This window comes from Parambassis ranga, chromosome 2 (assembly GCF_900634625.1).
Source record: "Parambassis ranga chromosome 2, fParRan2.1, whole genome shotgun sequence".
Taxonomy (NCBI): domain Eukaryota; kingdom Metazoa; phylum Chordata; class Actinopteri; family Ambassidae; genus Parambassis; species Parambassis ranga.
In genome coordinates, this window is record NC_041023.1 from 4,431,692 (window position 1) to 4,452,776 (window position 21,085).

Below are 21,085 nucleotides of genomic sequence, written 5' to 3' on the forward strand. Positions count from 1 at the left end.
CGAAACCCCAAAGGAGAGTAGTGTTGCTCCAGCATTCTGGAGACAAAGGCACAGAGAGTCAGAGGAGTCGGTGTGAACTTGACTTCAGAGGTGATTTATGTCACTGATTTTTTTTTTCAACCAATCTTGCTAGAGGTCCACCTAACTCTAGGTTGATCCAAATATAGGCAAAGAGGGGGTTAGAAAATGGAAGTGAAGCTGTGATCACTTAACATGATCACGCCTTTGATTAAACATGCTTACTTTAACATTGAGCTTTATGGAGAGTGATTCACTTTTCCAGGAAAGCAGCTTTTGGCTGCCTTGTTTCACTTTTTGGCCCTGGAAGTTACTGCTTGTTTGCTTTTCCAGATGGCATCATAGGTATTTTTCACTGTTATATATATATATATATATATTGGGAGCCCTTCACTGGACTCAGGCTGTTAACCATGTACATACAGGCTGATTCAAAGACAACTCTTGAAACCCAATCTGGATGCTACAGCCTAATCATCGAATGACTTACTGAAACTTTAATCCTCTGATCACATTAAGAAACATTGAGTCAACTTAAATCTTTAAGTGTTGAGTATCACCTCCAGTTAAAGGAAGCTGCTGTCAGGTTCAGATTGTTCCAGCTGTCTGTCATCCCATCACTGATTAGGTTTCCGTCACAGCACAGATATTTGATGAGCAATGCTTTTAGCGATAACACAACACTCATTCACGGTTGGGCCGTCACCAGAGATTCACTAAAATCGTAATGTATCCATACCCCCACTGCAGGCAGGCGCTGAGTGCAGCCAACGGCGACTTTCAGTTTCCAGTCTGTTTCTCCGTCCAGCTGATCCGTTCGGATGAAACACGCACCTGGAAAAAAAAAGGCATGTAGAAGTCAGAAGGGATGGATGTATGTGGCTTCAGGTTGAGGGTTTATATACTCTGAGGGTAGTCCCGATTAAATACAACTAAACAATAGAACAAAGGAGAATAGGAAACAAAGATTAGAATCCAATTAAAGATGAGCACGGGTTAGGAAACAGCAAACTAACTAAACATCCAAGGTCCTGCAAATCTGCAGACTGGATGTAAATAAATAAATTCATAATCAACTTAAATCTGTAACAAACATTATCACAATTTACAGAAGACTCAAACATTATTCCTAATTAATCAATAACAATACATATAAACTCTGACAAAATGTAAAAACGTGTCAAATCTGCACACCCACATTAACCTCTGCTAAAGACCTACAGCATGATAACTATATATAGTAATAATCGCTGTGCTGTCATAAATCAGACACAATTCATTAACACAGAGCCTGTGGCGTGAAGCATCTGTGGTCTCTGTGCAGCTCACAGGGGCTGATAAAATTTGAGCAGTGGTGACCCGTATTGATCTGAGGTAATATTACATATGAAACTGATGGATGAGAGCAACTATCTGACAGGGAGGGTAAAGGCCAGCCATAAACCATCCCCCGAGGGTTAAGTATGATGGAAAACATTAACACAAGGAGGATGATTCATGCTTTGCTTCTGCTGCAGTGGCAGCTCAGCTCCTCACATAACACCACAGAGATGTGAGTGTGTGTGTGTGTATGAGTGGACAAAATATACGAGCCGTTACGTGTGCAAGAGAAAGATGTGTTTTATGCATGTGTGTGTGTGTGTGTGTGTGTGTGTGTGTGTTAGAGACAAAGACATCGACAACTCCCTGCCAAGCATATTGACACCTCAGTGATGGATGGAAATGATGTCCTCTGAACATTTCCTCTCAGAAAAGAGCCAGAATCTGACGCAGCTCATCGATTAATTGAAATTTGCATCATCAGTCACCTGAACAACGCAGGATAAATCATATGAATCACGGGGTGACTTGATCGGATGATGTCAAACGACTGGAAGTCACATTGGGGAGTCACATTTCTCACCTAAATGATCTTGACACAGTTCATTATAGTGCCATGGGGCACGCAAAGTTCAACTGTAAGGTGTTTTCTGAGGCTGCATCCCGTTACACCCAATGCTTCTACCGCTGAGGCCTATCCCCTTATTTTGAATGTTCATGCTTAAGGATAAGGTTAAGATAGAGGGAAAGGACAAAACGATAAGGCTACAAGGCACAATCAAACCAAATTTTCTCATTCAAATAACAGATAAACACTGTTGCTTAGACTCCTTTCCTTCACAACATCCATAACTACTGCTGATAGTACGCTAATGTGTTGGTAGTCGGCTAGTTTTTGCTCAATTCTGCATGACAAGCTTGACTTTTTAAATACTTACACACCTCACTGTGTAGCTGGAGCACAAGGGTAAAAAAACCTGAGACAATCAAGACTACACACCTGCTACTTTGATAGTCGAGGATGACACCTAAACCATCACAGTGAAGGTGTCAAGATTCTTAGCTTAAGTCAACTGGTGATGCAAATAAAAAAAGGATGCAGCCCTGAATTAAGATATTTTTTTTCCCCTCATTTTGTTGTTTTCATGGTCCTGCCTTCACACTCCACACACAGACACAACCATAGTTTGTATTCTCACCATTTTTCTCAGACGTTCTCAGGAATATCAAGTCTGCAGGAATTCGCTGGTTCTACGAAAAAACAAAGAAAAACAACAAGACTGCAGATGAAGGTGTGTTATTGAGCTCTGTGACAAAAGCCCTGTGAGTGTTCCTGAATAATTAAAAAAAGGTCGATACCTTGACCAGAGGCTGAAGAAGAGGCTTTTTTTTACCTCAATCTGATATGCAGAAATGGAAACTTTACTGTTCAGTAGCAGCTAGATTTCATGTTGCAGAAATACAAGCTGAACAGGTGTGAGGAAATTTTGTATTAATACTAATATTAACTTAACAGCAGCACACTTCTCCAGATTCATTAATGTTAAAATAGAATCGGAAGATTCTATAGGAAGCATAGAAGATTTTAAACTGATTTATGATTTAAGCGGGATGTTTTACCTTCTCAACGATGATCATGTCTCCGACTTGTATGTCACAACTTTTCACTTGAATTTTACCTGAAAAAAGGCAGGAAAACGTGTAAAAAAGACAATAGTATAGCTCCAACGAAACTCTAAATGTGCAAAGTAATAAAACATTTTGATTTTCTGGCCCTCTGACTCTTCAAACCACAGCCCACTTTTTGCTATTGTCCCTCTCTCTCCTTTCTCACCTTCCAACAGATTGATTACCTCCAGCATGATAATGTAATACCCTTCTGTTTTCATCTCTGGTCTCAGGCACAGACAAAAACAATGGCACAGAGGGTCACTCTCAATTATACTGCCCCCCCAATACCCACCTACAGCCCCCCTTCATCTCCTGTGCGCACATGTATAAAAGCACAGAGGGTGTAAAAAGCTACAACCTTGGCTGTGGTCATGGATATCACACAGAGGGATTTCACTACACATTTAACAAAAGGGGCCAATCTTAGATCATACAGTTCAAATCTGAAGGAAAAAAAATCAATGCAATTACAGGGAGAAGAATGACTTCTGCTGCGTCTAAATTACACAGAGGGGAACTCGACGACACAACAGAATCATCCGTTAGCATCGTGTCAGCAAGCGTATGAAAAAAAGAGGCGCAAAAAGGAGGCCTGGCAGGTTTCCTTCACTCACCTCTCATTGTGAGCTTGCTGTAGAGTTGAGAGTTCATCTCTTTGTCCCGCTGACAGCGCCGCACTTCATCCACGGCCTCCCGCACCATGGTAACAGCCAACACGAAACCCTGAGCGCCAAAACACACAGTGAAGATTAAGAAGAAAAAACATCAGAGCAGGTTCTCAGGTAGAACTCTCTGTCACAGGCTGTTGCTGCAACTAATACAGGCTGTAATCATCTATGTGATTAGTCTGAAATTCAGCTGTCTTCCTGTGGCAGCTGGTGTAGCAGAAAATTTCACTTCTCACGTTGAGACAAAATACTCTACAGAAACTTCACATTACAAGAGAGGATGATCATGCTCGAGTGAGCGGAAGACGATGCTTAAAAAGATGCTAATAAATATCATCTAATGGCTACTTTGAATGATTCCTTTGTTGGCATGTAATAGACCGTTCTAATCCTCTAAATAAGTCCATTCAATGTAATTTTATTTCACTTTTTTATTTAACTGTGCAGATAATTGGAGAAATAAAATCATTATAGCCCTTTAGGTGGTTGTACAGCCACTTAGTTACAGTTCATCAATTTAAATAAACTTCCTTTGTTTAGTGTCGATACCAGTTTAGTCATTTTAGAGTTAAATATCCACTTGAAAAAGAAAAAAGAAATAAATCCAGGTAAATAGGAGCATTTATTTATTTTAACCAAAAACACAGGTTTATCGCCGGTTTCTTTAAGAAAAGATCATTCGTAACATTATGTGACAGTAATAAGTTAAGGTGTATTTACCAGAGGCGCCCAGTACGTGTACAAATACCCAATTTTCAACGATGGCACAAACTGCGAACACGCCACCACCAGAAAGTAGAGATTGAGGAAGAACTTGAACTGCTGGTAGAGAACCTGAGAGGGCAGAGGAAACAGAGATTCAGCGAGGCGAGTGAACGTGTCAGCAAGGTGAGTCAAACATGACGACAGCTGCACACCAGACAAAAGAGGACGAGGCTGCAACAAATCAGACAGGATGGGTTACTGTACATGTTCCAGGATGGGGAACAAGATACATGTTAATGCTGTTAGCTTTACATTAACCTAATGGAAACTCTGACACTTTGAGAACGTCTGTGTAGAATGGCATGCTGGGTACAGGTCTCACGTGGCGGGGTAACTTGGTACACTGACAGGTAGTGGCTGCTGCTTGGCATCATAAACAAAACAGGTTCGCTCTGCTGATAAAATGAGTTACAGTCAGATATTGTTTCAGGTGGAATCCAGCACACGCTCTCTTATGTTACACATGCCGAAGCAGCACCTGTGACTTCCCCAAGCCGCCTTTGTTAATTGGCTATCAATCAACGGTGAGTCTTCAGGACTCCATTCATCTAAGGTCAAATTTTGAATAATGTTTGCAATAATGAGAGTCTAGTGTCTGGTCACAGCTTATCAGAGACAATGGGATCAATGCACGGTGCTCTATAGTTAATGAACCTTCCGACCTTTAGGGAAAAATGCATACTGCTAAACTCAATTTGTGTGTATTTAATAATTTAAAGTGGAGCGAGGAAAACAGAGCCGCTCTGTTCGCCATCGATGAGAATATCTGCGCCACTAATAGACAGTTGACATTTAATGGCCCCGGCTAAAGGAGGGCCTCTTAATCATGGAACCATTTGCTTTTTAATCAGTAACTCTGATGGATCTCCAAAGTCCCCCCACAGTGTAAACCCTTAACTTAAGATGCAGTGAGTGCTGCTGTGCTTTACATACAGTTAATCTGTGCTTCAACTCAACGAGTGCTATAAAGGAGTGGGAACACAGACTCAATACAGTCACTGTCAGCAGGACAGGAACTCACCCCAGGCACAAAGGTGAAGATGTTGTACTTCTGGTTTTTGATGGCGTTTTTGGGGAACTTCTCTTCACATTTGTCTGGACAGCCGAGCCAAACCGTCCTGGCTTTCAGTTCCTTCTTCCTCCGACATATGCGGGCAAGGCAGTCACAGCAGCTGAAAGGGGCAAATGTTACAAATTACACCTCGTTGAATAAACACACATCCAATGAGTCCAACAGTCTCCAGTTTTATGTCATGTATAATATTTGTAGATTTTTGTTGCCTCATTTTTCTGAACATGGAGCTCCACAGCTGTGCCCTGATGCTTCCTATAAAACTGCTGTTATTTATATCCCTGCTCTTGTCAGTGTTAATTACATCTTCAAGGCTTCTTTTGGCACAATTTTACAAAGAAAGTCCTTTGCTTATAACATGAAAAGCTCCAGGTGGAAAGTCCCTGGCTAATTCTGTGGCAGTCGGACTCTTTCAGAGTTGTATAAACTAAACACGCTTCACTTAAAGAAGAGCTCTGATGGTTGGGTTCAGACTGATGTTCACTTTTTAAAAAGTATGTGACTTTCTATCAACCTAGTGATGAATACAACGGGGGCTTATCTCCCATATCTGATATCAAATGCAAACAGTGGCGTAGTGTGGGGCTAAATTTCAATGAGAGCAGCATGACCTGAACTGGCACCTGGGGGGCAAAAAGGGGAGAGTGTCAGTGTATACCGTCATGCTGAGCGACTTGGCTTTTCCACTTTTTAAGCAAGTTGGCAAAACATGAAACAAAATAAATCAACTTTGGTTAAAAAAAAGAAAAAGTCTTGTTTGTATTGGCCTCCATGTTCTGGGTCTCTGTGCACTCCCAGTCCAGATTCATAAGAGCGATTATTTGAGCAAATGAATGCTATTCAAATAATATGCCATTTGAACAGTCGCGGCTTATTCAGTGTGAATTATTTGTGTTTTATAATCCCACACTATGCACACATAAAATTACTGGAAAGCATCAAACTGGTCAGCTGTGAAAAATCCGATTTGTTCATTAGTGGGGTGGAGGGGTGGGTGCAGGGGGTGGGGGTGGAGGGGGATCAATATGCAGCTTCAATTGGAGATGCACCACTAACAACAGGACCAGACAGAAAACTGAATATTCCATGAAATTCCTACAACAGTAAATGTTACATTTTTTTTTTTTATTTTTGGTACAAACATTTGTGTATAAATGACGCCGCCGTTTGTTGTTCTGGTATAAACAAACACTGGCATTAGCCACAGAGGAGCATCTTTTAGAGGGCAAAACCTGTCAAATGAATCATTAGTGGGATAAAGCGCCCTGTTCTGTTTGACCTGAAAATCTTTTTGGACTGATGGTGTGCATCGACCAAAAACACGCCCTTATCCTCTCTTTGCACTTCACGCACAACTACCGGTGCGTTCGAAATCCAAACTGATAATCATGAGCATACTTACTGACATAATACAGCACACATGCATTTTGACAGAACGACAACAGTGACTCTCTGACTCTGGTCAGAGGTCCAAACTGAAGACTCTCATCTCCAGACAGAACATGCAGAGAAGCAGCAGCAGCAACATTGCAACACCGTGCAAGTGCTTTTTTTCCCTCATAATAACAAAATCAAGATCAAGATGTGAACAAAGACGTCTGAGACCCCGTTTACACATGGCCAGGAATTTTGAAAAATGAATATTTCCTCTCCTCCTTTTTTCTAAAATAACATCGTGCACACATCATTGTTTTCGTTTACATTAACCCACATAAATACACTCCCAAGAGCCGTCATGACTACTCCAGGCCTGTGGGTGGCAGTGTAGGAAGAAGGAGAAAGCCGTGCCAATCGGAAGCCTCATCGATGCAGTCTGGCTCTTTGTGTCAGAAGTCGTTCCAAAATTGCTGAACCTGGAGACCTAACATGCCTCTGCTCCTCTACATAGTAAGAGGAGCTGTGTCAAATGCAAACACGTAAAAAGTGCTGACACCAGCAGAAATGCAAACGCTACCTAATGGGATGCTTCCATTACTAGACCACAGCCTGCTCTCGCAGCCGTACTACACAAACTGACGTGCAGACTGCCGCAAACTCAGTTTTTCTCTGTTCACATTCAAACGCGAATTCAGAGTTTTCCAAAATCTCCACTTTTGCCGGAGTTTTTTTAGAAAGAATCGTTTTTTAGAAAGAGGCGAAAACTCAGTTTAAGTGTAAATGAAAAGCACAAACGAAGGGAAGTCTTCGTTTTTACAGATACCCGTGTTTGTGGAAACGAGGTCTCAGAGGACCTCTGTCAATTTGCCACAAGCTTTTCTCACCATTGTTTTCTGAAATAAATAATACAAAAAATTATAATCTACAAACACTAGTAAAGCGTACACCTCTATCAACATACTCTTGTTACATTTTCATCAATGTGAGAGTCATTCACTGTCCTTCACCGTTTACTTCTCTGTAGTCGCACACTCCATTTTTAAATTGTAGACAGTACAACCGTACTACAGCAGTGGGGAAAAAGGGTGGGAGGATTGAGTGTTTCCTTTTCTGTGATGATGGCGAAAACCTTACAATAACTTCCTCATTGATCCTGACGATCATTTCAGACTCTGTAATTGTTCTCCTGTGTTTAAACTCTCTGTGAACACATTTAGATTTTTTCAGTAATCTGTGGGAAGCTGTACAGATAAACACCTGCTGGGAAACACTTATTATTACCACACTGTGATCTGAACCTCGCCTCCTCTCAGCCCACATGCACAATATGAGTCATAGCAGCACATGAATACCTGCCACAGAGGACTTTCCAGCCTCCCAGGAGGAACCAGCCGAGGCCTCGCTGTCTCTGATTGACTCTGGCTCGGGGCAGCGTCTGATAGTCGCTCTCCTCATTCTCAAAGCCTTCCTCCGACATCATCAGAGGCATCTCGTCCAAGTTTGAGGACTCATCTTCTAAAGAGTATCTGAAAGAACAAGGACATATGAGGACAGTGAACAAAAAAAGGTCTCCTACATTAACACGCTTAGTTCCCACTTCTAATCTACATGGATTTTTAATGATATCATCTAGTTTACATAGAGGCTGTGTGGCCTAAGCCTGGCATCTATGGGTGTTTTGTAGTTGTAGTTGGCTCAGTTCCTCTGTCACTGAATAGTACTGAGCACGTCCCCCTATTCACATAATAAAGACACACTGGAAACACTCTTGAGAAGCACATAACGTCTCATTCATGAGGCCCCTCTAACAAACTGTGAAAGTCTGGACTCTTAACTTAACATGACCACCCACAATACAGGATAAATCTCTATAAACACAGACCACATGCTCACCGATCATAAACACACTGAAAATATAAACGTTTTCAAAATAAAAAATATTTAAAAAGGACAGCGCTCTACTGTCCACAGAGCAGTTCGAAACACCAACGAAGATATCAGGTTTACACAAGAAGAGCAGCAACTTCAAGGCCACTTGACAGTTCCACGTGACAGCACCAGTGTGTCCTTCATTTTTACTTCCGCTTGACGAAACACAAACAAATATGTGGTATTTATAGGAAGTTTAAAGTCACACTGATCCAGTAAAATGAGCCATTTTAGAGTTTAAAACATCAACATTCGACACTTTATGGAACGTGTTTCCAAGTGTGTGTAGTGGAACAGGTCCTCTGTACATGAGTGCACATGGACATGCGGACAAGTATAAAACTAGCATCAGCAGGATTATGAGCTTAAGCTTAAACCATCCACATTAGTCCTCACTGAAATGGCCCAACAGAGCAACTCACCATGGCAAAGGAAAACAAGCAGAAGCTGGTGTAGCCTGACTTTGTGTTTCAGCCAAGAGCTTCTGCAACTTTAGTTTAAGAACCAGAGGGATAATGACAATCTAGTGATTAAGAGGACTGTCAGTTAAAAAACACAGGGTTTATCTGTGTACGCAGTGTGAGTATGTGAGAGTTAAAACTCCTTAAATTCAAGAACGGCGTACGTGTGATTCATGGTGCGACTCATATGGAATCAAACGACGATTAATGTTTCTATTTTTGTAAAAAATGAGGTCAAATTCAGGTCTCTGGAAGGAGTGAGGCTCTTTTTTAACCATGACACTATAATGCAATACCCACTCTGTTCTTCATCACCATCATCACAAGGTAATCCAAAATTACATGGTGGTAGTTAAAATGTGGACCTGTTGGATCTGGTGCGGAACCAGTACTCTCTGAGTCATACTATGTTGGAACAGTATATTATTATCCAGAGTGTTTTTCGTTGCAGTGGAACACCCACGTGTGAGTACACAATAACTCAGCTCTCAGTCCTCAGTCCCAGAACGTGGGCTGATTTGTAGAAATGTTTCTGGCTCTGCAGTGAGGCTTTGTTTCAGTGTGATGTAGGAAAACCTCTCTGCAGCTTCAGGACCACTGCTATAAAATGAGCTCATTTCCTACCACAGATCAATAACGTGGCACATTTGTTTTATTACTCAAAGCACCCGACAGGAAGTCAAAGCAGCAGCAGGTGTTTAAAGTGGATTTAAATGGTATTTGGGAAAGTGTAGAGGAGGTAAACATACTGAGTCCACTAGCAGTTGATACACTGTTATGATAAACAGCCCACTACTTGTAATATAAGTACCTGATCATGTGCCTATTTCGCTTCCAGTCCATTCCTCTCACCCTGAGGGCTTTATTAGCTCATCCCCGTCCAGTCTGAAAATGAACAAGCTGGTGAATGATAAAACGACTCCTTCAAAACATGTGACGAACGTGTTTAACACAGAGACATTATCATGTGACTTCAAAATTAAATGCCAGAGGAGGGAGGACTGAGGAGCAGATATCCGTCAACAACAATATCATGCTAACGAACACTACGAGGGTATAAAAAGGGGGCTGTCGAACGGGACGAAGCACACATTTGACATATTGTTTTTTTAGCTTTCAAGAATTGGTGGAGTGAGCAGGGCAAGCAGCTGTCAAAATAAATGCGGAGAAGCTGTCAGAGCAGCGGTGCTAGCAACACAAGCTAACACCCACGACCCACACACGGACCCCGGGAGGGGGGAAAGCGAAGCAAAACATTGTCAGATAAACAGACGTTTCTTTAGAGCTGGACCAAAGAAACGGCCCGGTTCATACCTTGAACGTCTGGCTGAGTTGATATACGGAATTCTCTTCGAGTTCTTCCGCACTGGATTTAATGGAATGTGGTCAGCCATCTTGGCTGTGTTGTACGCACGCAGACGTCACATAGAAACGTTTAAGACTTATGTGGCGTTCAGGTGCGACGCAGAATATCGTAACAGACATAATCAGAGACGAAAAAGGGCTATAATTATTATAGTTATTAAAGCTTTGAGGGCATAAAGGGATTATTAAACACTGCAGTTTTAAAACAGAGTAATGGAGAGAAAATAACTGCTTCGTCTTCTTACCAAAAAACATCCGCAACACTGTAGACTTCGTGGTTTCGGGGTGTCAAGGAATGCCGCATAATTGATTGTATTCATCATGGGCACAGTGTGATCAGGGAGTGATTTTATGATGGAAGGAGACAGCGTCAGAGTTATATTTTGCTGAGCGCACAGTGTGACGCTTAACAGTGCTTATTGAGAACTCTAAAAATGGCTGTGGCCTTATTTAAAGATCATTTTCCTACAGGCATTTTAAAAGTGTACCTCAGAATGTAAACTTTTTTTTTCTATTTCTAATTTTTCATGTCTTCTTTCTTCTTCTTCTGCTGATGTTGTTGTCTGCCATAGTGATGCTTCAGTTTGAAACTAGAGATGTAATTTATTACGTTACCAACAAGAGTATAAACCTATTAAACACTATCAGTTTTACACACATATACACACTTCCTTCTTTTTCAAATGGCTGATGCCATAATAATAATAATAATAATAATAATAATAACCTAAATTGCAAAAATGGGTGTGTGAAACAGTGAGTGAGGTATGGAGCTGAACATACAGATGGTGTGTGTTCGTTGTTTTTGTGTTTTTTGTTTCTTCTTCTGTCTTTTATTCAGTCCAACCGTTGTTTAAGGATGACAGTTTCTCACCATAACATAGACAACAGATCTCTGCAGTTCATATCTGCGGGTATCTCCGAGCATATTTTTGTGCTTTGCACCAGCTAGCAGCAGTGGGCAGCTGTTATTGCATTATTGATTTGAACACATGTTCAACGTCTGTCAGAGCAACTGTACATCTAAAAGCACCGAAGGAATTCTCAGGTACAAGTTCCTATAGAAAAACACAAACATTCACAAATGACTGCAAAGTAAAAGAGCAAACTGTGAACCTCCTACTGTTTTCTTTCAATTGATAAAAAGTTCTTTTTTTAAGTCTATATATAATACATAAGAACAAACAAGATGTTTTACAAATATTTTAATGTCCATATTAATTTGCATAAGAATTCCAAGAACATTCAGCTTCTTTCAATTGATTCCTATTTCTTTGCTGTCATCGATCAGCATAGAAAAATGTCTGCTGGTTCCCAGGTCCATGCCTGTCTTGGTAAGTCCAGCGATCGGAACCCCTGCGGCGCTCACTCTGTCCATGCCTGCAGTCAGAGGGTGAAGCTGGGAGAGGCCTCTGTTCTGAATCACAGAGATCTCGTTGTTCTTCATGGCCAGGCTGTTGCTGATAGCCGTGGCATAACGGTTCCAGAATCCGGGGTCCACGTTCATGGCTCGAGCCGCCAGGTCCTTCTGAAACATCTCCCCAAACTTCATGGCCTCCCCGCCCAGCAGGGCCATGGGGTTCTCCACCGACAGCCGCCGGCCTCTCCGGGCCGGGGCGTTGTTCCACATGTGAGTTCCCATATGGACCTGAAAATGACATTTAAAGGGGTCAGATTTAAACTGAGAGGTTTAAACTTTAATAATAAGGTTTTTCTCTCTGATAACATCAAAGTTTCACTTATATGGCTTTTTAAATTATTTTGAGTTTGTTGACTGATCAATTATTCATCAATTGATTTGATTATTCAGTCCTTTTTTACAAAGGATTTCAAAATGGCATATTGAATTCTGGATTTAGCCAATGCTTTTATTTTGAAAGGTGTACATTATGCTTCCTTAAATTTTAGGTTTCACTAGTGTTCATGTGTTTTTATAGGCATAATAATAATGGAGACACACTGTTTAAACTCTGCATGTCTACCTTCAGATTGCCTTTGGTGGTGAACGCTCTGCCGCAGATGGAGCAGACAAACGGCTTCTCTCCGGTGTGCGTGCGCTCGTGGATCTGAAGGGCGCTGGCTGATGAGAAGTTCTTCCCGCAGGCGTTGCAGTTGTGCTGTTTAGGGGTCCGGCGAGAAGGCACCGGGCCTAGCAGAGAGGTCATACCCGGGCTGCCAACAGACGCATAAGCCGGAGTGATGTGGACGCTGAACGGAGGGTGCTGCCCTTCCATCGGGTTGTTCGGCTGGCTGTGGCCGTTCACCTCTGTCTTTATGGCGCCAGTGAGGACACTTTGACCTGCAAGGAACAGATAGATGTTATCAACATATAACTTTTCTGATGTCACCCCCAAATGACATGCGAGCCTTACCTCTGTCTCTGCTCAGCTGGAACGACATGCTGTATGGAGCCTCCTCTTTCACACAGAGCTTTCCGGCCTGTGCTCCTGTGGTTGGGGACTCGGATTGCTCCCTCTTCACTGAGGCTGCCAAAGCTTCCTGGGATTCTGGCCTGTTGTTTTCCACCGCTGGTGATTTGATCGTCATGCCCTCTGAGTTGTTTTGAAAGGGAGATGCTGACACATAAGGTGAGTGCGAGGATTCGGATACACTGCTGTTTTCACTGCCGTTCTCCTCCCGCTTCTCTGATAGGACGTCTTCAACAGCGCTGCTGTCTCTGAAACCATTTGTCAGAGGTTTGACACTGAAGGAGTCGATCATCCTCATTTGCTTCTCCAGTGCTGCTATGCTTGAAATAATGGACTTAGGAGGGGAGTTACAATCAGAGATAATGGGTTTAGACACATATACACCATCCTCCATGTTCTCCACCTCCTCCTCCTCTTCCTCATTGTCATCCTCCATTGAAATATCATCAGTGAGGTCGTTGCCGTTGCTGCTCAGGCTGTCAAAGTTGTTCTCGCCAACAGACACCTCAGCGTCCACCTCCTGCAGACCGTCCAGCAGGGCACCGTCTGAAATCGGTCCCACCATGTGCATGCGGATGTGCTGCTGCAGGACCACGGCGTTGGTGAACTTCTTCTGGCAGATGGGGCACGAGTGCTGCACCTGAACCGGGGGATTCTCTCTGTGGACGCCGATGTGAGTCTTCAGGTTCCCTTTGGTGGTGAACGCCCTGCCGCACACTTTGCATTTGAAGGGCCGCTCGCCCGTGTGGATGCGGTAGTGCATCTTGAGCGCGCTCTGGCAGCTGAGGACCCGGTGGCAGAGGACACACTGGTTGGGGTCTGTGATTTTTTTGTCGATGTTCTCCACCAGCTGCTGAAGCTTTGAGGTTTCAGACGTTTGCATAGAATCCAAGAAGCCTCCAGATGGGAATTTAGTCTCCTCAGAGTTCAGTGAGAGGGGAGGGGAGTTGGAGACAGGGGAGACTGAGGTGATGGGTTCAGGCGTGGTGGTCACAGATGGGATTGCGGCCGCCTCGGTGGCTGTGTTGGCTCTCAGCCTCAGGGTGCAGCTTTGGGGCAGGTGAACCCCCTCTGTTTTCAGTATATTGGAGGCTTCTGTCTCTGAAACAGGAGAGAAATGAGCCTCACTGCCTCTGTGGTTAGGTGACACAGATACACATTCACCAGGAGCTGGCTGATAGGGAGATTTAACAGATGGTGTTACACTTACAGGGTCATTTGAGCCTCCGATACTGGTAATAGTGGAGGAAAGCGGAAGACCCATACTGGCTGGCAGAGTTGCTACAACAGGTTTGCTGTCCAGCCATGAGGACACAGGTTTCTCAGGAGGGACAGACATCCCATAGGGAATCCCAGAACTTGTTGGCACATTGTCTAGATATTCTGGCACAGGGAAAGGGTTCATCTGAATATGAGGGTACTTGTCTTTATGCCTCTGAAAGTGCACCTTTAAGTTCCCCTTTGTGGAGAAGCGGTTGCCACAGATGTTGCATTTGAAGGGCCGCTCTCCTGTATGGGAGCGCAGGTGGATCTGCAGAGCGCTGTCGCTGCCAAACACTTTGGCACAGAACCTGCATTTATGCTTGAAGAAGGGTTCCTCTGGGCTGGGCTTCGTTTCGAACAAAGAAACGTTCGGCATTTTCCCCTTCCTGTGCTTCATCAGGGCCGCCAGGGGGTCAAGTGCGTTCGCTGTGGCGGCAATGCTAGCCAAAGGATTGGGGAAAATGACACTGCTGGGGGGGCTCTGAGGTAGAAATGGTAGGCTGGAGGATGAGCTGAGGAGGCTGCTCTGTGCCAGGGAGAGTGGGCTGGAGGAGGTCTGAGTACTGCTGATGGTGCCGGTGTGTGAGCCGGTGTAAGGAGGCAGCAGGGCTGAGATGCTGCTGCTGCTGCTGCTGGAGAGAGATGGGGTTGAAGTCTCTGAGGGGGCGGGGGTACAAGGGGCGTCTCTGAGTGTGGACTGTCCACATATAGTTTGTGAGGGGAGAGTTTGTGACTTTTCCAGCACAGAAGACAAAGAAACAGCGGCCTGTCCGTTAATGGTGGAGGGCATCGTTCCTGACAGAGGCAGGATGGGAGGGGAGATGATGCCCTGAGAGGGGAAAGGGTTGGGCGCCAGCGTTAGAGATCTGGAGACTGGGTTTAATGCTGCTTGTGTTGGCTGTCTGTTCATGACAGCGACCTGGCTGCAGATCTGCTCGATCAGCTGCAGCTGGTGGACCTGCTGTTGCTGCAGAGCCAGCAGGTGCTCCAGGATCACCGGGATGGCGGCTGACGCTGCCTTCCCTCCCGGGATGCTGCTGTTGATCCCCTGGGAGAACTGGGCCACAGCCACCCGGGTGCTGTGGAGGATCTCCAGCGTCACGTTTGTACTGGGCATGCTGTAGCTGCCAGCTGCTGACACCTGGGGTGACGCGGGCTCGGCTGAGTCTGGAGGCTGAGGGCTGGAAGCCGACGTGTATTTCTCCTGTGGACAGTGCTCCAGCTCCATGGCTTCTTCCCGCTCCCTCCCTTCCTCCAGGTTATCCAGACTGTCAGCATCATTCACCAGCGCGTCTCCCAACTCAAAGCCAGCGTCCATGGACTCGGCTGCAGATGAGTCACTGGATGCTACGCTGGGAGCCGGCGAGGGCCCGCTAGGAGATTCCTCAGCAACAGGCACCCCATCACTGTCCTTCACTATCAGCACCAGGGGGTCCTCGGTGCAGACTTTCTGATGTTCACTCAGCTCAGTCCAAGAGAAGAACTGAGCACAGCATTTGTCACAGATGTGTGTTTCCTCAGTGCTCCGGCAGCCTGCGGCGGCCTCCTCTCTCTCTGTGGCTTCCGCAACGGCTGAGAAGAAAAAAAAAAAAAACAAGAGTGAGAGCGCGGAAGCGACAGTTTACTATGACAACAACAAGCATTGTTCAAACCCAGTCAACTCTGAAATCCACAACACGCCTCACAGTGTCCAGAAATTACAAAGGTGTCGAGCTGAAATGATTCAATTATCTGCACTAGATTTAATAAAAACTGATTTATTCACATTAAGTTAGTGTGTTCCTCCTTTCTGCTGTGTTTAAAACTTTAAATTCAACAAGCCTCAATTAAAAAAAGTCTCTTAAAGTGTTTTTAATGTCACACCGTTGCTGTTTTCACATGTTAATCATCCTTCAAAAGAAAAAAAAAATCAATAAAGTTCAATAAAGTTATTTGACCTCTCAATTGTGCATTCAGACAGATAATGAAACTCTATACAGTTTATTGATTTTCGGTGCATTTGTGTAATTCATTGTAGGTCTCATTTTTAGCCTCAAAAAAGAGGCATAAATATGAAGTCAGATCATTTGAGTTAAGGTGAAATTAAGCTTTTTTTTCAAGGTATAAATTGATTATTGGGTGTTTTAATTTCAACGATAAAATCACAGCTTTGATAAATATAATTCTAATTAAATACATACAGAAAAATAAACCAAATATCCTCGTGTGAACAGGATCCTTTCTTCTTTCTTTCTGCAGCTGATGTGTTCTTATGAGTCTTTTTGACATATTTTATCATCACTGTTTATCATCATCTGTTCAGGCTTTGCCCCATTAGGAATCAGGCTGTAACAGCAGAAGGAAAGATTTGGGAAAATCAGAACTGAATTATTGTTACACACAGCCGAACCTCTCTGTAAGAACTTTAAGGTTGAAGTGAACAAATCTTTCATGTTTAATTTACTGATTGAAAACAGTTTTGCTCTGTATTCCCTCTTAAATATCGATTTAAACCCTGACTTTAGTGTTTTGCTGCCATTCGTGTGTGTTTCCAGTACAACACCTACAGAAGTATCAGTCCCAGTGTGCTCGAAGCCAAACACAGACTGGTATATTTACAATTAAACAAACACACTCCACAAATCCTCGTACAAACACACACACACACACACACACACACTCACACAATAGCTTCCAACTGTCGCACATCTGAGCTCACACAGGCGGACTCTAACGGACAGTGTAACCAGAGCGGAGTGGTAAAATCTATTTGAAAGTCAGACTGGTCAGAGGTAAATAATCAGCGAGTCCTTTGGCTCTCAGGGTGGGTGGTCCAGAGATCACCAAGGCGATTCAGCAAACACAGGAGTGAAAACACTTTCACTGTGTTAGCTCAGGATTGTGTCTGCGCCTCGTAAGATTTACTCCCAAACAAAACAAAGAAAAGATCAGATTCTGATTTAAGCCTTTCAATACATTTCCAAATATAATAACACTGATAGGAATTTATTTTCAAATGTCACCCTCACTCAATCCATAACATCAGGAGCAGAAAACAGATTTATGTCTGTTTCTTGTGTGGGTTGGCGAGGAAAGGAAAAAAAAATAAAAATCATCATGAAGCTGCAGCCTGAAAACAAAACTCCCAGCCCAGCATCAGCGACCTCTGAGCGGCTCCGCTCGACCTCTGGGCTCCGGAGGTCAGCCGCTCACATCTACTAATTGTATTATGATCCAGGCATGGAGCACTTGCCCCCTCGCAGGGTGAGGCTGACAAAGGTTAAGTCAGCAGTGACTGCAGAGCTGTGGGAGGGCCCCAGCTGAGGAGGGCCTCTGCCACACTCAACACCTCTTCACTGCCACAAATAACAATAATAAAGTCAGGCCTGATTTGACTGGAAAACATGGAGGATGACGGAGAATAACGTTATTTGACCAGAATGCTACAGGCCTTTTAAAGGTAAACACACAGGATGCTGCTTTAAAACACGAGCTAAGTCCAGATTAATATAATAAAAAACAAAATGTGAAATTCCACATGTTTCAATTGAAAAAAATTACATTAAAAAAAATGACTACATTTGATCTCAGATCAACAGTTTTAATGGTAATTTAAAATAATGTGAGTTAATTAAAAGGTTCAAATATTTATCAGCCTGCAGGGGAAACTTAAATTAAATATTTAAATAATAAAGATCATAACACAGTCTGTTAATCTGAAGTAACAACCAGGAAAAAATATGATGAAATTGCTGCTGAATATTATGAATTATTTGACTGTTTTTATTTTGATGGCACAGCTGCTCACTGTAATTATTTCAGGAGTTGGCAGGAAGGCCTCAATAATATGAGTAAAATGTGCGGGAATCAAACTGCGTGTTTTTACCTGGATTCAGTTCGCAGCAGTGAGACAAGTTTATATTTTGGTTCGTAAATAAAACCTTTGCTCTGTTTTAGTGTCTAACAGTAATAAATCTTCTTAAAGCTTAAAACTCATTTTAATTGAGTCCACCTCTTAAACAGTTTTCTCTAAATTTTTAGATTTTGTAAACTTCATAATTTCTTCACAGCCTCGTATCCTCTCTGCAGGATTAAAGCTGCCCCCTTCTCGCCTGTCTGTGGTGGATCTGAAAGTCCCTGGAAGCGTCCCGGATACGTACCGTCCGTGCAGAGGGGTCCGCTCCGCGTCGCTCCCTCCTCTGACCGGAGGTGCTGCGGCTTGGCTTGCTTGCGGCGGGACATGTTGATGCGTGTTTGCGGGACTCGCTGCTGCCTTTCCGCCGGATCATCTACGAGCAGCGACTGGGACCCTTCAGCGGGAGCGGGGCCGGTGAAATAAGCGGTCGGCGGCTGGTGCTGATGTCCGTGTGCAGATTGCGCATGTCAGTGTAATTATGATGGAGGAAGGATAATGCTTTTACGACTCTAGCTGCCCTTCGATGGGTGATTGGCTGAAGTCCAGCCAACTCACGATCGCTATGGAAATGAGGGATGGTGTTTAATAATAATTAGTTCACTTCCTGTCCGGTGCGCGGCTGCTTTTTACGCACAACTCCAGAGCAGCGCCAACATGGAGTAGTCCGAGCTGAACTTCTGAGCGTGTCTCACGCAGGTTTAACGCAAACGCTGCGTCTTCATATTGTCCCTTTATTTTCCTGTTCTGAGCTCCTCGCGTCACGTCAGTTTGAGGTGACTCCTCCGGCTGTGGATGCTCAGATGTCCCGGTTCTCGCACACACCTCCGAGCAGCAGCGCAGCAGCAGCAGCGGCGGGGGCTTCCTCAAGAAAACAGCCTGAATACAGTCTCCTAAAACCCAGAATGGACGCGTCAGAGGTGGCGAATCTCTGACAGAGCAGATTTTTTTTTCGTGCGTAAAGTCAAACTCGGTGCGTAAAAAGAAATCTCGCTCGGGTCGCGCGTAGATCCGATCTCAGACTGGTGGCTGTCGGAAGTGAGAGTCCCTGGTCTGTCCGAGACACCGGCGCTCTCCTCGCTGCCTCCGCCTCCGGTCCATCATTAGATGCCCTGCAGCCGACTGCGATAGGCTACTGCCAGGATACCACAGGAGGTGTTGGAGCCTCCGCTTCATTTGTTACGACCTCCCACAATTTGGCGCCATAATACACTGAAAAATATCTCTTATGTTAGAGAGGAACTCTTTCCTTGATGGGGGGGCTGTATGCAGGCTATAACCCGGGTCCAGTGTGACCTGAGGCCTCATTTTTTCTGTAGTTTTTAACTGATTTGTCACACACAGTATCCAATAACTGCAGTTTTCAAATAAATCTGAAGCTTTAAATGAAATCACTTTAGATCCTCATCTTTGCTTTCAGAGCTGAGAGAAGAATGAAGCATACTTCACCAAAGCTGTAATCCCCTTTCAGCAGGCATTGTCCCAAAACTTGTAATTATGTGGTATTAAAAGATGCAGCTGGGGGAGGACAGAATCAGCTGTTGATAATTGCAAGTACTACACAACAGCCTGGTATTGATCGGCATGTCTCCTATTCCCCTGCTATGGAGAGATAAGGAGGCCCCACTCCTGCTGGAATATCATTTCTTCTGACCTATCAGGTTTCTACAAACTTATGATGAATAGCCAGAGTGGCCGAGAGCGCTTATCTGGAAACTCGACCCTCCTTGATTTGATATTGATTCTTTGTAACTAGCGTCAGCACACAGAATCAAACTAGCAACTACTTGACTATGATCTCTTCCAGATTCTAACTTGGCCTCCACCGACAAAGACTCCGCTCTCAGCCTGAAGCACCACTTGATTCTTATTCTTGTGTGTGTGTGTGTGTGTGATAAAGGAACAAATTAGTTGAACAGGAGGAGCAGAGAAGCAGGAAGTGGAAGAAAATGTGCTTCACATTTGTCAGCGCTGTGTGATCTCAGTGCTACTTTGCCTGGTTCGGTCAGAAATGCCACGATGTCCCACTTTCTCTTGATCGCTGGCGTCACTGCTTGTTTGGTGTGTAGGTGGGTGGGAGGTCAGAGGGCTAAATGCTTGTGTTTCTAATAAAGGTTCATTCAAGATGGCCGACACAAGGATTTTAGGTGTCTCAGCAGTAATTTATGGCCTTTGAGAAAACATAAAGTCTTTACTTTGTATTATGAAATATTTCATATTTCATTTATATTTTATTTTAGTTAAATCTATAGTATATATCATTTAAACCTTTCAGAGGAAACCTTCAATAGATCATTATATTAGCAGAATTCAGCTTGAATTAAATTTGTACATATTTCATCGTGGTCATTGTTTGGACCTTAGTGTTTGCGTACAATCACGTCATCATTGCAGTATAATTATTTATCTTCAGACATGAAAAATGTTCTAAATCATTCGGTGATAAATAAGTCGAAAAAATTATTTAATCAGAAGTACATTTTTAAATTTATGTCTTTAACGATCATCCCGTCAAATGATATTTGCACATTGCAACATCCCAGTATCCTCTAAAACAGAGACAACATAACCTCAATGACCTCCGAGGTACTGGTGGCACTTCACAACAACAACAAATATATTTATTCTTACTTTTTCAGAAACGGACTGATCACAAAAACATTTTTAGAATCCACGAAAATGTCAAAACGTCACAGTACACCTTATTTTGTCTGCATGTTTAAAGCCGGCTCATGTAAAACATGTCAAATCTGAGCCTATTTTAAGTTAAATCTTTCAGTTTGTGTATATTTGTCTGTTTCATTTCTGAGAGACAAGGTGACGTACCGTCCACATAAAACCTGAAAATTGCGGCT

General features: G+C 43.5%; 2 protein-coding genes across 4 annotated transcripts in view; both read right to left on the bottom strand.

Moving 5' to 3' along the window:
• atp9b (ATPase phospholipid transporting 9B) overlaps nt 1-10,689 on the bottom strand; it is a 31,950-nt gene extending 21,261 nt beyond the window's left edge. For 2 of the 3 annotated variants that reach the window (XM_028431510.1, XM_028431525.1), the window contains exons 1-8: nt 10,596-10,675; nt 8,244-8,417; nt 5,464-5,614; nt 4,398-4,511; nt 3,624-3,732; nt 2,959-3,017; nt 2,538-2,589; nt 758-852 (exon numbers count right to left, since the gene is read on the bottom strand). In XM_028431510.1, the coding sequence (XP_028287311.1) occupies nt 758-852; nt 2,538-2,589; nt 2,959-3,017; nt 3,624-3,732; nt 4,398-4,511; nt 5,464-5,614; nt 8,244-8,417; nt 10,596-10,675 (834 nt within the window). Of the gene's footprint in view, nt 1-757; nt 853-2,537; nt 2,590-2,958; nt 3,018-3,623; nt 3,733-4,397; nt 4,512-5,463; nt 5,615-8,243; nt 8,418-10,092; nt 10,167-10,595 lie in introns of all 3 variants that reach the window. The other variant, XM_028431517.1, reaches the window with a different exon arrangement.
• Nucleotides 10,690-11,901: 1,212 nt separating this feature from the next.
• Nucleotides 11,902-18,559, bottom strand: sall3b (spalt-like transcription factor 3b). Its single transcript, XM_028399633.1, has 4 exons — nt 18,478-18,559; nt 13,019-15,910; nt 12,629-12,945; nt 11,902-12,294 (listed from the first exon to the last, which is right to left on the bottom strand). Exons 1-4 carry the CDS (start codon nt 18,557-18,559, stop codon nt 11,902-11,904), a joined length of 3,684 nt encoding a protein of 1,227 aa, XP_028255434.1.
• Nucleotides 18,560-21,085: the final 2,526 nt, after the last annotated feature.